The 14,880-nt window shown below is 35.1% G+C and overlaps 4 protein-coding genes across 5 annotated transcripts; 3 read left to right on the top strand and 1 right to left on the bottom strand.

Annotated features, from left to right (window-relative positions):
* Nucleotides 1–236: 236 nt before the first annotated feature.
* LOC107916811 (uncharacterized) lies at nucleotides 237–3,533 on the top strand. 2 transcript variants are annotated; one of them, XM_016846186.2, is made up of 3 exons: nucleotides 237–899; nucleotides 1,510–2,045; nucleotides 2,970–3,533. In XM_016846186.2, the coding sequence occupies exons 2-3, from the start codon at nucleotides 1,583–1,585 to the stop codon at nucleotides 3,017–3,019; spliced, it is 513 nt and encodes a 170-aa protein (XP_016701675.1). In that variant the 5' UTR covers nucleotides 237–899; nucleotides 1,510–1,582; the 3' UTR covers nucleotides 3,020–3,533. The 2 variants fall into 2 exon arrangements, with proteins under 2 accessions (XP_016701675.1, XP_040961493.1); XM_041105559.1 differs by lacking the exon at nucleotides 237–899 and adding an exon at nucleotides 943–1,298.
* Nucleotides 3,534–6,248: 2,715 nt separating this feature from the next.
* LOC121223617 (protein NETWORKED 2A-like) lies at nucleotides 6,249–7,490 on the top strand. Its single transcript, XM_041105503.1, has one exon. The coding sequence runs from the start codon at nucleotides 6,589–6,591 to the stop codon at nucleotides 7,102–7,104; it is 516 nt and encodes a 171-aa protein (XP_040961437.1). The 5' UTR covers nucleotides 6,249–6,588; the 3' UTR covers nucleotides 7,105–7,490.
* Nucleotides 7,384–9,398, top strand: LOC121212503 (protein NETWORKED 2A). The gene is made up of 2 exons (XM_041085380.1): nucleotides 7,384–7,882; nucleotides 8,009–9,398. The coding sequence occupies exons 1-2, from the start codon at nucleotides 7,384–7,386 to the stop codon at nucleotides 9,340–9,342; spliced, it is 1,833 nt and encodes a 610-aa protein (XP_040941314.1). The 3' UTR covers nucleotides 9,343–9,398.
* A 129-nt stretch (nucleotides 9,399–9,527) lies between these two features.
* Nucleotides 9,528–14,618, bottom strand: LOC107917932 (uncharacterized). The gene is made up of 6 exons (XM_016847354.2): nucleotides 14,195–14,618; nucleotides 13,889–14,081; nucleotides 13,360–13,446; nucleotides 12,595–12,981; nucleotides 11,052–11,211; nucleotides 9,528–10,868 (listed from the first exon to the last, which is right to left on the bottom strand). Exons 1-6 carry the CDS (start codon nucleotides 14,263–14,265, stop codon nucleotides 9,745–9,747), a joined length of 2,022 nt encoding a protein of 673 aa, XP_016702843.2. The 5' UTR covers nucleotides 14,266–14,618; the 3' UTR covers nucleotides 9,528–9,744.
* Between the last annotated feature and the right edge of the window lie 262 nt (nucleotides 14,619–14,880).

The following is a 14,880-nucleotide window of genomic DNA, read 5'->3' as shown; positions in this document are numbered from 1 at the left end:
ATAAACTTACTAATCGTTTAATGATCTTGAGTATAATTTACCCATATTATTTGAGTACATTAGTTTATCTTCAATATTCAAATTTAATACTTATTTTTAACTTCCTACACATATTTTAGTCCACTTTAGTAACTTCGTTAAAATCGAATGACATAAATCATCCGATCTAAAAATATAGTATAAATGTCACATCATCAATTGATGTAGTTGTCACGTATAACACCTTAATTAATCCACTTCATTTAATTTTACTGGACTTACAAAAATGGGAAATCAAAGTTGAATATCAATCTAAACAAAAAGAAAGGGTTTGAATTTGAATATGGACCAAAATTATATTAACCCAAATTATATAAAAAGGAAAGAGGGCATAGGGCCGAAAAGCGGTGGGAAATTCCGAGAAGTGGGTGTGAGGGTTACTTGAACAACCATCACACGTTTTCCTTTTTTCCTGTTTCTGGTCAATCCAGCGCCACGTCACCCTTTCAACCGCACCTCACATCTGACCTGGCAACCAAATTCCGCCCCCAGTTGCCGTTAATCCTCTACGCCCCATCTCACTTGAATCAACTAAATTCCCCCAGTCATACCAACATCTCTTGAAATCCCTTCCCTGACCCTGCTTAGTTATTTCATTTTTTTTAAATAATATTGATGATAATCCGCTGTTAAAAGTATAATAATATTCCCTTGTATTCGTAATGTACTCTCCTTCTGTTTAAAACAAAACTGATTCTTGGAAGTGAATTGAAGGGATAAAACAATTTTTAAAAAATATATATTAATAATAGTAATAAAAATCTGTGGGTTTGCAATTTCATCACCCCTTTTATCTGATTGTCGTGCAGAATATCTGAAAATCTGGGTGTCTTTTCTTTTTTCGTTGGAAAGCTTTTAAGGTACTTCGTTTGTTGATTTTTTTTCTTTAGACTTTCCAATGAATTTTTTCTTTTCTCATAATCGAATATTGAAATTCAAGGAAGGAACTTTTGGTTTTGCTTTGCATTCATCAAAGAAGGAAACTTTAGCTTCAACTTATCCACCTTTTTTGAGGGTGTTTAATTGGTTTATTTTGAGATTCTGTTTGTACTTGAATTCAGGAAAATGTAAACGGAGTTTGAAAAAGTAAATGGGAAAAGAGTTTTTGGTTTTATGGTTAGTTTAAAGCCCAATTTTGCGAAATCTATTTTTAGCAGGAAAAAGAAAAGATGTGTTCTTTATCCCTTTTTCTCTATTTTTGACAGGGCCTGTTTATCACTTAGCCTCTTTTATTCTTCTGGATTATGTCTAAATTTCTGGTATTGACAGTAAATATTGTCTAAGACTGTATTTTTTGTTGCCTCTAATGAATTAAAAAAGATATTATTTTGTTTTTGCACAAAGATGAACACATTGTGCCGAGGATAATATAAGATTTCATAAGTTCAATCTAATGGTTTGTTTTGCTGCATCTAATTCCTTGGGTTGACTGCAGTTTGTTAACGAGTATGTGATTTGTTTTAAATGCAGAAAGTGCTGATTCAGATTAGCTCTTTTTCTGCCAAGTGATTGGAACCGCACCCTGCTTTGGTTAATTATACATATGGCTTTGGCCTTCACTCATCTTTCATGGTGGTTATGGAGTGGGAAATATCAAGAGCCTAGAACTCCTAATGGATCATCTTTAAGTTCTTCACCTGATACAGGTTTATGGGAATCGGATCATCTGAAGTTTCCTCGGATTAAGAGGGCTAATATGGCTTCTTCGTCGAGAAGAGTTAAGAGGAAATGGCATAGCCGGGAGGAAAGAAAGATCGATAGGGAATATGATGTAGTTCTAGTGCCATCTGATGGAGAGTGTGTTTCAGGGTCGGAGTCTGATGGTTCTGATTACTCCATTGGATGGTTGGAGCCTCATGGACCTGGCTTCCATAGTGATGATGATTCGGATAACAGTTTCGCGGTGTTGGTTCCGTGTTATGAGCAAAGTGAGGATAATATGGTGGTGGATTCAAAAAATAAGATTCTGGGTGCCATTGTCAACATTCCTGACAATTATTCTGCTGGTAACAACCCTTTCTTATCCGTATTTTAATATTAAGAATTTGAATTAGTTTTCAATTCTGTCTTCTTTGTTGCTTAACATATTGGTTCTAAGGTTGAGTTGCAAGTCTTCAATAAGATGCTGCATGGCATTTGGCAGGTCATTGGCCAGCTGCTAACACTAAATTTAGCTCGATGCACTTATTTCCCTTTTTGAACTTGTCCGTATATATTATTGAATTGCTTGAATTGTTCAAAGTGTTGAAAAAATGTTTAAGATTGCATTAGGAGAAGTTGGTGCAGACTAGTAATGCTCTTCGTTTTGACATTTTAATTGTTATAACCCATTTCTTGGATGCTGTAACAGTGATCTTAAAACAAGGAGATAAGTGATTTTAGTTAGTTAGGTTTGTACATTGAACTGTGAGATGTTTCATCGAAATTCTTGTATGGCTGAGCTCTCTTCCCGCTAATTGGACTCTTATTAATATTCGGCCTTCCTCATCTTTTGATTGGCATGTTGCTCTAGTGCGTTGTCATTCCCTGCATACTGAGTGCACTTAATTTGGAGTAGAGATCTATTGAAGATAAACACTTGATGTGTCTTTTTAATTTATGAATGTACAATCCTGGGCCCCAAGCTATAAGGATTCTCAGCATAAAGGTCATTTTACTTTCGCTGTAAGGCTGAAATGTTTGATATTTCAAACTTGCATGCTGCTATTCAGTTGTTGTCTATTAGTTTGTTATTTTACTGACTACTGCTCTTTGTTCAACCCTTTTCAAATCAAATATCAGATTTATATGTAGGTCATACTGAAGTCCATTGAATTAACTCATCCATGTTATCATTACTTGTCTTCTGCTGGGCAATCATTGGAACGTTCTATAAGCTTTACAGCATATGCATTGATCTAAATTTGTCTTTCTGTTCTTTTGATTTGCAGAAAGCAAAAAATACGTGGAACAGTGGCTTTCTTCTTTGCAGGCTAATTGATATCATGCACTGTTGAAGATTGCATATGAAACCGTATTCTGTTGCCGATCTGCTGGAAGAACATGGTCTAGTGTTCTAACATTGATATAAATATTGTATAAAGATATTGTAGATGGTGTTAAAATTTTAAAAAGATGGCTTGCTTCATTGATTTATTGTCTCTAGTAGAAGAGAATCTGAGCTGGTATCAACCGATGAGCAGCGGAAACAGCAGTGAAGAGGCCTAAATAGTGTGAATATTGGACTGGATATGTCCTTTTCTTTCGAGACCCGAGCCGACAGTATGTCTTCCTTGTGTGCTGTTCAGATGAAGTAGATCAATGTTCATGTGTGTGTTAGATTTGGCTAGAAGATAAATGGAGAAAGTTGTGTGTATTCAATTCTTTGCTGTAAATATCAATCAATGTACATACTAAAAACTGAATCAGATTAATCTTTTCATTGTATTAGTGTAAATAATATATGAATAATTGCAGGTATTGTGTAAATGACAAAAAGTCTTTCTTTTTCCGAACATTATCCATGGAACACAGTTGGATGGCTGCTTCTTGTTTTTCGTAGTGTTGCATGTTATGATTAAAGACAAAAGGATCTGAAAGTGCCAAAATGAAATCAATATGGCAGCCCTCAGGCATGTTGTTCAAGGACATAAAACCTGTAACAAACCAGTAATGGTTAATTGTGTTTTACAAAAATTAACTTTCAGAACATGTACTGCTTTAGGTGATGTTTATCAGTTAAAAGGAAGACAAGATCAACAGAACTGAAAATTGTATCTTTAGGTGAATGAATCGATGACTAAAAGCATCATTTTATTCATTAAACATTCATTTATGTCATATATAGTACTTTGAATAGCTGCGATGCACAGGCCAATTGTATGTATTTAGTGGCAGAGCCAGAAAATTTGTTGGGAGGGTTGAAATTAAATTGTATATTTTTAGGATAGTAAAAATGTAATTTCATCATTTTAATAGTCTATATATTTATAATTTTTAAAGGATTAAATTAAATTTTTATTATTTTTTAGGCGGTCAGTATAATTTTACCATTACTAATTTAAAATTTTATAAATTATAAAGGGTCTAAATAAAAAAAATTTATTTTAAGGGGGCCAGGCCCTGCCAGCGCTCCTTGGCTCCGCCACTGTATGTATTAACTAAAATGCATTCAATTATTTTTACAAATCTATTTAATTTTATAATGTTTCATTAATAATTTGATTACGAAATTAAACCATACTAATGTCAGCATATAATAGATGATAGATGTCTTAGAACTGGTTTAGAACTAATTATTACTAAAATTATTTTAAAACTCTAGTTTTACTATGCGATATAATATGATATGATATGATATGTGTATATATGCAATCAAATATATATATAATAAACAAAAAAAAATAAAATAAGATTATTTCTTTTTTCCGTTTTTTGTCTGATGAATTCGATAAAAAATAAATGTTATATTTATATTTTATTCTTAAATAAATTTAAATTAAATTATTATATGATGTGATTAATAGCGAAATATATAACATGATAATTAAATTAAGTTAATAGTGAGTCACATAATTATAATTATATACTAATAACTAAGGAAATATTTTGGAACTCAAACAACTATTCCAAAATTCAATGTTTTCATATATGCTCTTGGGGAAAGGATTGTATGAAACAGTGACGCCACGTCATTTGTATCCCTTTCCAATAGTTTTATGCCACATCAGTACTTTTATCCTAAATTTCAAGATTTTATCCTGAAAAAAAATCAAATCCAAATTAAAATACTAAAATTCAGGATAAGAATACTGATATGGCATAAAACTATTGGAAAGGGATACAGATGACGTGGCGTCACTGTTTCATGCAATCCTTTCTCGTGCTCCTGTATGTTCTTTTATAATATATATATGATGTATGTTATGAATTTTTATAAGTTTTTATTCTAAAAATATATGTGAAACATTTACCTTATTAATATTCAAATAAATATAATTTATTATATTTATAAAAATGTTTGTGTCCATTCATATGTAAATGTTTTTTAAAAATTCAAAAAGATTAAAACAATTATGTAATTACATAAAAACATGGTATTAGAAATTAAAAATAGAAATTAATTGTTTATTATTGAAAACTTTATTATTGATAAGAAAATTATATTTAAAACTTAATTTAAAATGAGAGCTGTTTGAATATAATTAAAAAAATATTTTGAAATTCAAAGAATTAGGTCAGAACTTAAAATTTCTACATTTTTTTAAAAATAATATATATGATTTTTTATATTTATAATTGAATACACATAAAAATATTTTGGTAAAAATACCACAAAGGCCTTTGTATTAGAAGTCAAATTGCATTTTATTCCTTCTACTTAAAAATGGAGAAACTAGGCCCTATACATTAGATCAAAGAGTAAATCAGTCCTTTTTGTTAAAAATTCCATCTCTTTGTACTGTAAAAAAATATGTGGCTGACAAAATAATCAAATAGTGACGCTTGACATACCACATGTACATTATGCTGAAGTACAAGAACTAATTTTTAATAGTAAAAATGGATAAAAAATTTAACAAAAGAATTGATTTGCTCTTTGATCTAATATACAGAAACTAATTTGTCTATTTTTCAGTAGAGGGGTTAAAATATAATCCGACTATTAGTACAAAGATCTCTATGGTACTTTTACCAAATATATATTTTTTTAAATTATAATTTTGGATAACGTAACTTTTTGAAAAAAAAAAGCTATGTTTTCCCTAAGATTCTTCACTTTTTATTCTTTGGTATACAAATTTGAATAAATAAAAGTTAATTGACATTGCTCATTGTATATTTTCTTTTTTGACAATTTAGCACTTAAAATAGTTCACATTTGAACTTTATTTGTGTAAACAAATTAACCCATTGAATTAGTATGGTTATATGTAAGGGTGACATACTAAATGTGCACATGTTAGGTTAATTTCACATTAAGATGATTAGTTTCCTTATTATAGGAAACCCGTAAACTTGGCAAAATGAAGAACAGTTTGACACAGTGACATTTGGACATTGTTACTCCCCTAACTTTCAGCTTTGTCAAAAAGATTCAACACATAATCCGGGTCATCATCACTAATCCCCCCCCCCTTCCCATTTGCTGCAAAAATTCACTTTCGTGGCCATTACCTTTGTCAATGGGATCTTTACATTTCTTAGACTCATAACAACAACCAAAAAAACATGTTGCAGAGAGCTGCAAGCAATGCATATTCATGGTGGTGGGCAAGCCACATCAGGACAAAGCAGTCTAAATGGCTTGAATAAAACCTTCAAGGTAAACTGGTTTTTTTTCAACACATTCAATTTTTGGTTTCAAGGATTTCCTCCTTTATTTTTTCTACATGCAAGTATCATAAACAGACTGATTTTTGTGGTTGTTTATGCATGTTCCAAAACATTGATTATCTTATAGTAGTTAATGGCTATGAGATGTGTTCTTCATGTTCCAAAAAAAATTGAACATGCTTGTTTTTGGACATAGAGAGTGACAGTTAAACATTGATACTTGGAAAATTACAGATGCGGAGGAGATGGTCACTAATATGTCGGAAATCATTGATAATGATGGAGACCCCTTTGCACAGAGTAGAAATGTATTATAGCAAGAAAGCAGAACTCATAAGCACCCTTGAAGAAATTTTTCAATCTTACTGCTGGTTAACCGAAAAGTTCGATCACTTATCAAAAGACCTAAAAAGTGACAATCGCACCATTGCTTCTGTATTCCCTGATCGAGTTCCATATGCCATGGAAGAAGAAGATGATGACAATTTCAACCAAACATCAACTTCTTCCATCCATTCCAACAAACCACGCCTCCCAAAAGGTCAAACTCTAAAGAAAGATTTCAGGAACCGGTCTATGCTCTTGTCGAAGGAGGGACAACTGAAGAATGCTGTCAGGTTCCAAACTTCAGGGCTGAACAAAGATGAGGCATTGGAGGAAATAGATAAGCTTCAGAAGGAAATGTTGGCATTACAAACTGAAAGGGAGTTTATGCAGAGTTCATATGAGTATGGATATAAAAAGTTTTAAGGAAATCGAAGACCAGATAACCGAAAAGCAAAAGAGAGTTTGTGATTTACAGGATGAGTTTGGAATCGGGTCTGTTATTGACAACAACGAAGGTCGGAGTCTAATGGCAAATTGAGCCCTTAAGTCGTGCCAAGAGTCCTTGAATACGTTGAAAGAAAAACATGAGCTGTCGTCAAAAGTGGCAAGAGCAGAATCCAGAAGGATTAAGCATTTAACTCCCCACAAACCAATCAGCAAGAGAAGCATAAGCGTGTGAGTTCAACTGCAGAGCTCGATAATATGGCCTACGATATTGACAATGAAGCAAACCAGAGAGAAGATACGGAAGCATCAGATCAGCAAGATAAGCATAAGCACATTAGCTCAACTACGGAGCTTGACAGCATGGCCCACAATATCAACAATGAAGAAAACGAGAGCCAAGATTTGGAAGCACCGCAAAAGGAGATCGAAGAAAAACTTCAAGTAGACTTGAATGAATCTCTTACAATGCTGGAGCTTGTTAAGAAAATTGATGACCTTGTGAAAAGAGTTATTTGTTTGGAAGCTGCCATCTTTTCCGAAAAAGCTTTGGTAAAGTGGTTGAAATCAGAAGCAGATGAACTCCAGGAACAGTTTAAGACCCTGGAAGAAGACAAGCAAGCACTGATCGAAGGTTCAGACGCCATGAAAAAGAGGATAGACGAGTTGGAAGGGGAACTAAGTAGAGTTAAAGACCTGGTAAAAACAGTTTTAGACCAAAATAACAGCCTCAAAACTCATTTCACTGAAGCAATCTGTAATGTTAATCATTTATCAGTTAAGTTGCACGAGCTCAAGACCATCGGATTGGATGCCAAAGCTCACAGGGGAACCGAAGAACATGAAATTCTGCCAGCTCCTGATCATAGTTGACCATTAAAAGACACGGGAAATAAATTGGAAGAGGACAAAAATGTTTCAGCTGAAGGAGAAAACAATGTTGATGTTGAATCAAGCTATAATAAGGCTGATGGTGATTCGGAAAAGGGTCAGGAACTGGAGGGTACAAACAAAGCTGAGAAGGAATACTTTCCCGAGACGGAGAGCATTGTCCCTGATACTGAGCTGGAGGAACTCGAGAGCGATGAAGAAGAGCAACCAAACTGGAGGCAACTATACTTGAAAGGACAGGATGACAGGGAAAAGATTTTACGAGACGAGTACTCATCTGTACTTAAGAATTATAAGGAGCTAAGAAAGAAGCTTAATGATGTAGACAAGAAAAACCGCGACGGTTTCTTTGAAATGGCATTGCAGATAAAGGAACTCAAGTATGCAGTTATCGTGAGAGATCAAGAGATTCATTCATTACGTCAAAGATTATGTTCTGTTGTTGAATATAACAAGGATGGAGAGTCGGTAGAACATGAAGGAACCCAGAGAAGCACAAGCCCAGAATCTAACCTAACAGAGTTCATTCATCCATCGCCAATAGATGAGGAAGCCGATGAAACAGTAGTTGAACAAACTGCACAAGGAAGATTCAAAGAATCTGCAAAGAAAATGGGAGAACAGATAAAATCCGATGCTGTTTCAGAAATAGAAGATAAAATCAGATTAGGTATCGATGACTTGTTGGAGGAAAACCTGGTGTTCTGGTTGAGGTTCAGCACATCAATTCATCAGATACAGAAATATCAAACTTCAGTCAAGGACTTGAAAGCAGAGTTATCAAAGTTGAGAGAAAAGATTCATCAAGAAGGAAGCGGAGGGAAGATGAAATCGGAAGTGTGCCCCATCTTTTCTCACTTGAGAGAAATAAAAACTGAATTAACATTATGGTTGGAAAACAATGAAGTGTTGAAAGACGAAGTCCAAGATAGACATTTCTCGTTGTGCAACTTCCAAGATGAGATAGCAAGAGTTACCAATGTGACCAACCGTGGTAGAGAAACTGGGATCAGTGAATATCAGGCTGCCAAGTTTCAAGGTGAGGTTCTCAACATGAAACAGGAAATCAAAAAAGTTGGCGATGAACTGAATGCAGGCTTCACTCGTGCGGGGCAACTCAAGCAGGAAGTCGAGAAAATAACAGCAGATTTGGAGAAAGAACTCAGCTCCTCAACATCTTCACAATTCCAGTCAAAATCCTGGCAGCCTCGAGTTCCTATGCAATCTTTCTTATTCGGAATAAAGTTTAAGAACAGAAGGAAGACAAAGAAATCATTGCAGAAACAGCTCAGTTACATAATAGAACCTAAAGAACCTTCAGGATAGACTCTTGCCTCTTACAGCTACTTCTCACCACAATTCTTTTGGGTTGATACTTTCTAGTCTAGTCCTTCATGTTTCTAGTGTACAAGTAACAGATGTTTCCAAGATTTACCACATAATTGTATGAAAGGGATGAGGCAAAAGATTGTTATATCTTCAACTATTTTAATCCAAATGCTGGAGAAGTCTTGAATTGAATCCCGCTTATGAATGATTTGTGACACAAAAAGAGTACACAATTATCTTCTACAACAACTACCAGAGTAACACTGGTGTGGAATGCAATTTCTTTCTTTTTCACGAGATCCATTTTCCAAATAAATCTACAATATATTTTTTCTAAAATGGCAGGATAGAAAACCTTAATGTATAAATGTATTAATATAAACAAGATGCTATGTCTCGCTATGTAGCTCGGCCAGTTTCTGCTGTGCTCAAAACTTCAAGATTCTTTGCGCATCCATCACTTAAAGAGCTGGCTTTAGCCGGCATCTCAGTCATGCTATGATTCCTGCAACTCTCTTCAGTTGTAGGCTGAGTTGTGCTTTTCTTAACCAATAAGCAATCCTTACTATCACTGGCATTTACACTCTCTTCGACCGGGTTTGCTTTGACACCTACTTGATCACCGTCAACCATTAATTTCTCGTTAGGATGTTCAGCTTCAGCCACGATATTCCTCAACTCAGATCCTGGGTTTGTCAAGGCTTCTTTATGATCTTTAACTTCCTCACCTCGTTCATTTTTTGAAACATATGCTCTATTTTCCCGTACCTGCTCTTTGGGCAAACTGTCTGACACAGAACCCTTGATCTCTAGATCTTCCTTTGGAGAAACTTCAACAGCTGTACCAGATGTAACAGCATTACACTGCTGCATTGGTGCATTTATTGACAAAGAAACAGATGAAGTAAGCTCAACTCTCTGCGTTGCAGGTTTTACTGAACCAGGATGCAAGGTAGAAGATGTAACAGGAGAAGAGTGTGCTTCAGCTGTTAAGCCAGTACAAACATATTGGGAAGAGGTTCCACTTGGTATGACAGGTTTAACAGAAGAGCCACCAGTAGTCATAATATGAATTGCATTTTTGGATTGAGCAGCCTTCAGCAGTGATGCAGCAGCCTCTGGGCTACCGATGCGGGCCCCAGCAGCAACTGCAGTGGCATCTAGGATCGAACCTGTGGTGGAAAAAGGTTTTGCTGGGGCCTTTTTCAAGGTAACCCGAGATTTCAAAGTAGAACCAGACGATCCCCTGGGGGAGGTTTTTGTAGGCATGGAACCTTGTTGAGACTGATTTGGGACTTGGACTGAAGCAACAGGACCTTGCTGGGATGGATTTTGGGGAGATGCAGAAGTAATAGGACCCTCTTGAGATCGATTACGGGATGAGACAGAAGCAATAGGGCCTTGTTGAGACTGAATTTGGGCTTCAACAGAAGCAAGGGGACCTTGTTGGACCTGGCTTTGGGCTTGAACAGAAGCTTCACCACCAGCAGTTGGAGGTGCAGAGCTGGACATGATCTTCAAACCTGGTCCAGTAGCCAAGAGTCAGTTTATTAGAAAGAGAACGACCTCCCATTTTCAAAGAAAGCTGGTGGGAGAAAAGAAGGTTCTCATAAGTTCGTCACTTCACAATTTTCACTTGCTGAAAAGAATGTTGCCACATCAAACACTTCGAAAAACTGAAAATAGCATTAGATGGAGAAGATTACCAGGGTTATTTGTACAAGCCGCAGTTAAATTTTTATCTGGCATATCAAGGGCTAAGGACAAGGCACTACGAGTTGCCAACTGTGCCTCAGAAAGCTGGGGAATTGCTGAGTTTCCTTCCACATTTAAGTTGCCACATCGCTTCTTAATAACAGTCCACCTCTGCAAATATTAGAACAAAATTGGCACAATTAGCTTGTGGAGAAGTAGAGAAAAATCCATTCTATTGTGAAGCCTTAATCTGCACGACCAACTTATACCCATCTAATCAAAGATTCACAGATTTGATCCTTTTTCTAAAGAAGTTATAAAATACATAATTGAAAAAAATTCCGTTGCCGGGATTTGAACCCGGAAAAGCTGGGCAAACCCAGAAATCATGACCGGAATAGATAAACAACGGATTGTTATTCTACAATAACTAGATAATATTCACCAAAGAAGAAGCTAATTGTTCGTAAAATATAGAAAAATGCCAAAAATAAATTACATCCGTCAGTTTTTACCAATTTCCAGAATATGCTTTAAATTCTGTATCGACAAAGCATCTAAGTTATTCACTATCCAGGGGAAAAGGGGCTACTCGATGATATTTCAAATTCAAAAGTTGCAAAACATCCCCTAGAACCATTCGTCTTGGACCAGATCTAGAATTATCCTTAATGGTTTGTGTAGCCATAAATCTATTTTTGTATTCAATGAGGTCTTTTGACTTTGTATATTATTCCATTGTAAATAAACAATCTTACTGTAGTGACATTGTGATACAAAAATTCAAATAGGAAAAAATATAAATGACAAGAAAAACAACTTTCTAACTCGAGAAATGAATATTAGTTCCAAAATAAGTTATCAAGATAAATTATTAGAATCATAAATTTTTTTGGCAAAAACTAAACAGAAGAAATCTTCAAATTTTCCCATAAATTCCTTTTTTGTTTTTTTTTTTTTTTTATAAATTTTCTTTGAAGAGATATACATATAAATTGTTCTTTATATCATGAATATTCCAGAACCAATACAAAATTTTTTCTTGGGACAAAAGATAAATGATAGAGAGGAGAAAGCATCATACCAAACTTAAGTGAGGAGAAAAATACACTTATATCTTGTTCTATTTATCATTAATGTTCCAAGAAGCAACACAGCCACACAAGCAAATCATAATACAAAACTAAAGAGAGAAAAAACATATGTACTAAAAATGAGAGCAATTGAGTTTTTTCTATCACATACTCCATACATACTTACACAATCAACCAAAACATAACTTTCACATCCTAAGAAGATCCAATTTAGCATAAAACAGCAGGAGAGCTCAGTGACCCTACTACTTTCACATCTACTAGATGCTTTAATTGAATTCTAATAACTCCCAGCCCTCAAGCAACACATACATAACTAGACTATATTATACCTTCAGTGAATTTAATTGCAGCCGTATACAAAAGGACTGGTGCATTTGCATCTATATAATGCATAAATAGCAGGATTGATGAGATTGAAGGACACATCTATAAAATAAACAAGTCAGTTTAGTTAAACCTGAGCCAACTGTGAAGCAGTCCTATCTCCCTTGAAGTCTCCTCGTAAGATGTTTGCCCAATTCCCAACACCGCATTTCTGCACAGCCGCAATAAGTTCCAAATCCTCTGCTTCTGACCAAGGTTTTCTTTTCCTGCGAGCAGGCAGGTTTGCACCAGCTGGTCCATTTCCTTCCATTGTTTCAGCCAATGTCACTGAAGGTAGAATCTTTTTCTGAACAGAAACTGGAACAGTAATGTTCGTCCCTGGCATTGAGCAAGTGGGCTGCAAATTTTCGGAAGACACTCTAAATGACCTCGCATTAGGTATATTTATTGTTAATGGAGCATCCACCATTGAGCTATTTGCAAGACTTGAGTCATTTGGCAAGCCAGAAGCAATCAGTACCTGACAAGATTAACCATCTGATTTTACTTGCAAGGAAATGAAATGAGCAACAAGATAAAACCAGTTTGGAAAATTGGAAGAGAAGGTAGTCAGACAGCCAAAACTATTCATCTTTCATTGAGATTACAGGTTACCTACTAACCAGATTTGGTCAAAAGTATCTTCTACTAATATCACTTAGTCGATACATACGGTTTAAGTATTTGCTTTCCTAATATTCCAACCATTAGAAGCAGAACCAACTATGCTACTGGCAAGAGATACTAACTTTGGTATTAACTTTCTAACATGTCATCTATGGTTTCTAAACTACCATTACTATTTCCATCCTAAAAGGTAAAACGATAGTTTTATGGGAATAACAAATAATTTACTTACCTTCACACATGCAGCAGCTTCTGCTGAAGTTTCACTACTAACAGAAGGGCAAGGTTCCAATTCATATTCTAAGTCGCTGTCATCATCCTGCAAAATAAGAAGTTAAATAACCGGACTACAGCCATAAAAACTATCAAGAACACTTGTCCTTCAACCAAAAGGACTAATTTATAAATTAGCAACCACAACTTTAGCCCTTGGATCAGTGGACAAAATATTATAAGATCTCCCAAATCCAAAGTCAAACCAAGACTATAGCAGATTGGCAGGCTATAAGTTAGAATATCTGGAAGGATATACACCCTCAATTAAGGAAAAGTATTCCAATACACAGAAAAGATTTACATCATATTGAAATGGTATATTAATTTAAGGAAGTGTTTTCTTTTAACAGCAATTGCCAAACTACATTTCAACAAACATCATATAAGGCAGTAGCTAAACAACTTCAACAAATCTTTTAAATTAGACATTGCCAAAAGATAGCAACATATTATACCAAAGAAAAACACAAAACTAGAAAACTGACCAAGGGAGCGGCCCCATCTTCCAATTTTTCAAGCAAAACGTCTCTGTAGGCCAAATGGCGCCACAACATCTGGTACTCTCTCGCATTCGAAATGCCAGTAGAAGTCTTCTTGATTAAAGCATTCCAATCCAACTTTACCCCAGGAAATTGCGCAACTTCTTGCAACAGTGCCAAAACAGTAGTTGCTGTATACCTGCCCACACCAAAAATAATATAAAAAAAAGAACCCTAATATTAGCAAAACAGAACGAAGTCAAGATAAAAAGTAATGAAAATAAAGGAAAACCAAATAAAAGGAGGCGGGACCTTTGTAAAAGAGTAGAGATATCTTCCTCACTAATTGAACCTTTTTTCTGTTTCTTGGTATTTTGAATCATAGTTGTTGATTGGTGGAAAATTGCAGGGTAATTAAAGGAAAAAGAAGTTGAATTGGGAGTTTGTGAAAACCCTAGGTAGGGTTTAAGAAAAAGGGAAAGCACCTACTAAAACCCTTTGAAAGCAGAAAGAGACAGAGAGAGAGAGAGGGAAGAAGAAGGAGAAGAAGAAGAAGAAAAGGATAGGCGTGTATAGAAGTGATTGAAGCCGTTGAAGAGCGTGGAGAGGACGCGCCTGACAAGGTTCTTGCGCAGAAAGAAACGGAAATCTCGTCGGGAGAGGGATCTTTGTTTTCTTCAAGTTCAATTTACATCTCCATAAAATACAAACTAAAAAGAGATTGCGGTATTTTGGGTATAATGCCATCGATGCCATTCCTTAAACTACGGACGCAGGCTGGGCTGGAGTTTTTTCTGACGATAGTGCCCTCTACTATCTAGACTTATTCAAATTACTCCCCTCCTATTTTTTTAATTTGAATACTTTAGTTTTTCTATCCATCAAAATATCCCAATAAACCTAAATTTTTAATGATCACAAACCAAAAATAATGATTTTGAATAATGATTTCAAATAAATAATAATAAACAATAAACTTTTCAAACAAAACCACGTAT

The sequence above is a fragment of the Gossypium hirsutum genome, chromosome A01 (assembly GCF_007990345.1).
Source record: "Gossypium hirsutum isolate 1008001.06 chromosome A01, Gossypium_hirsutum_v2.1, whole genome shotgun sequence".
In the NCBI taxonomy this organism is placed as follows: domain Eukaryota; kingdom Viridiplantae; phylum Streptophyta; class Magnoliopsida; order Malvales; family Malvaceae; genus Gossypium; species Gossypium hirsutum.
This window is presented reverse-complemented; position numbering and strand designations above follow the sequence as displayed.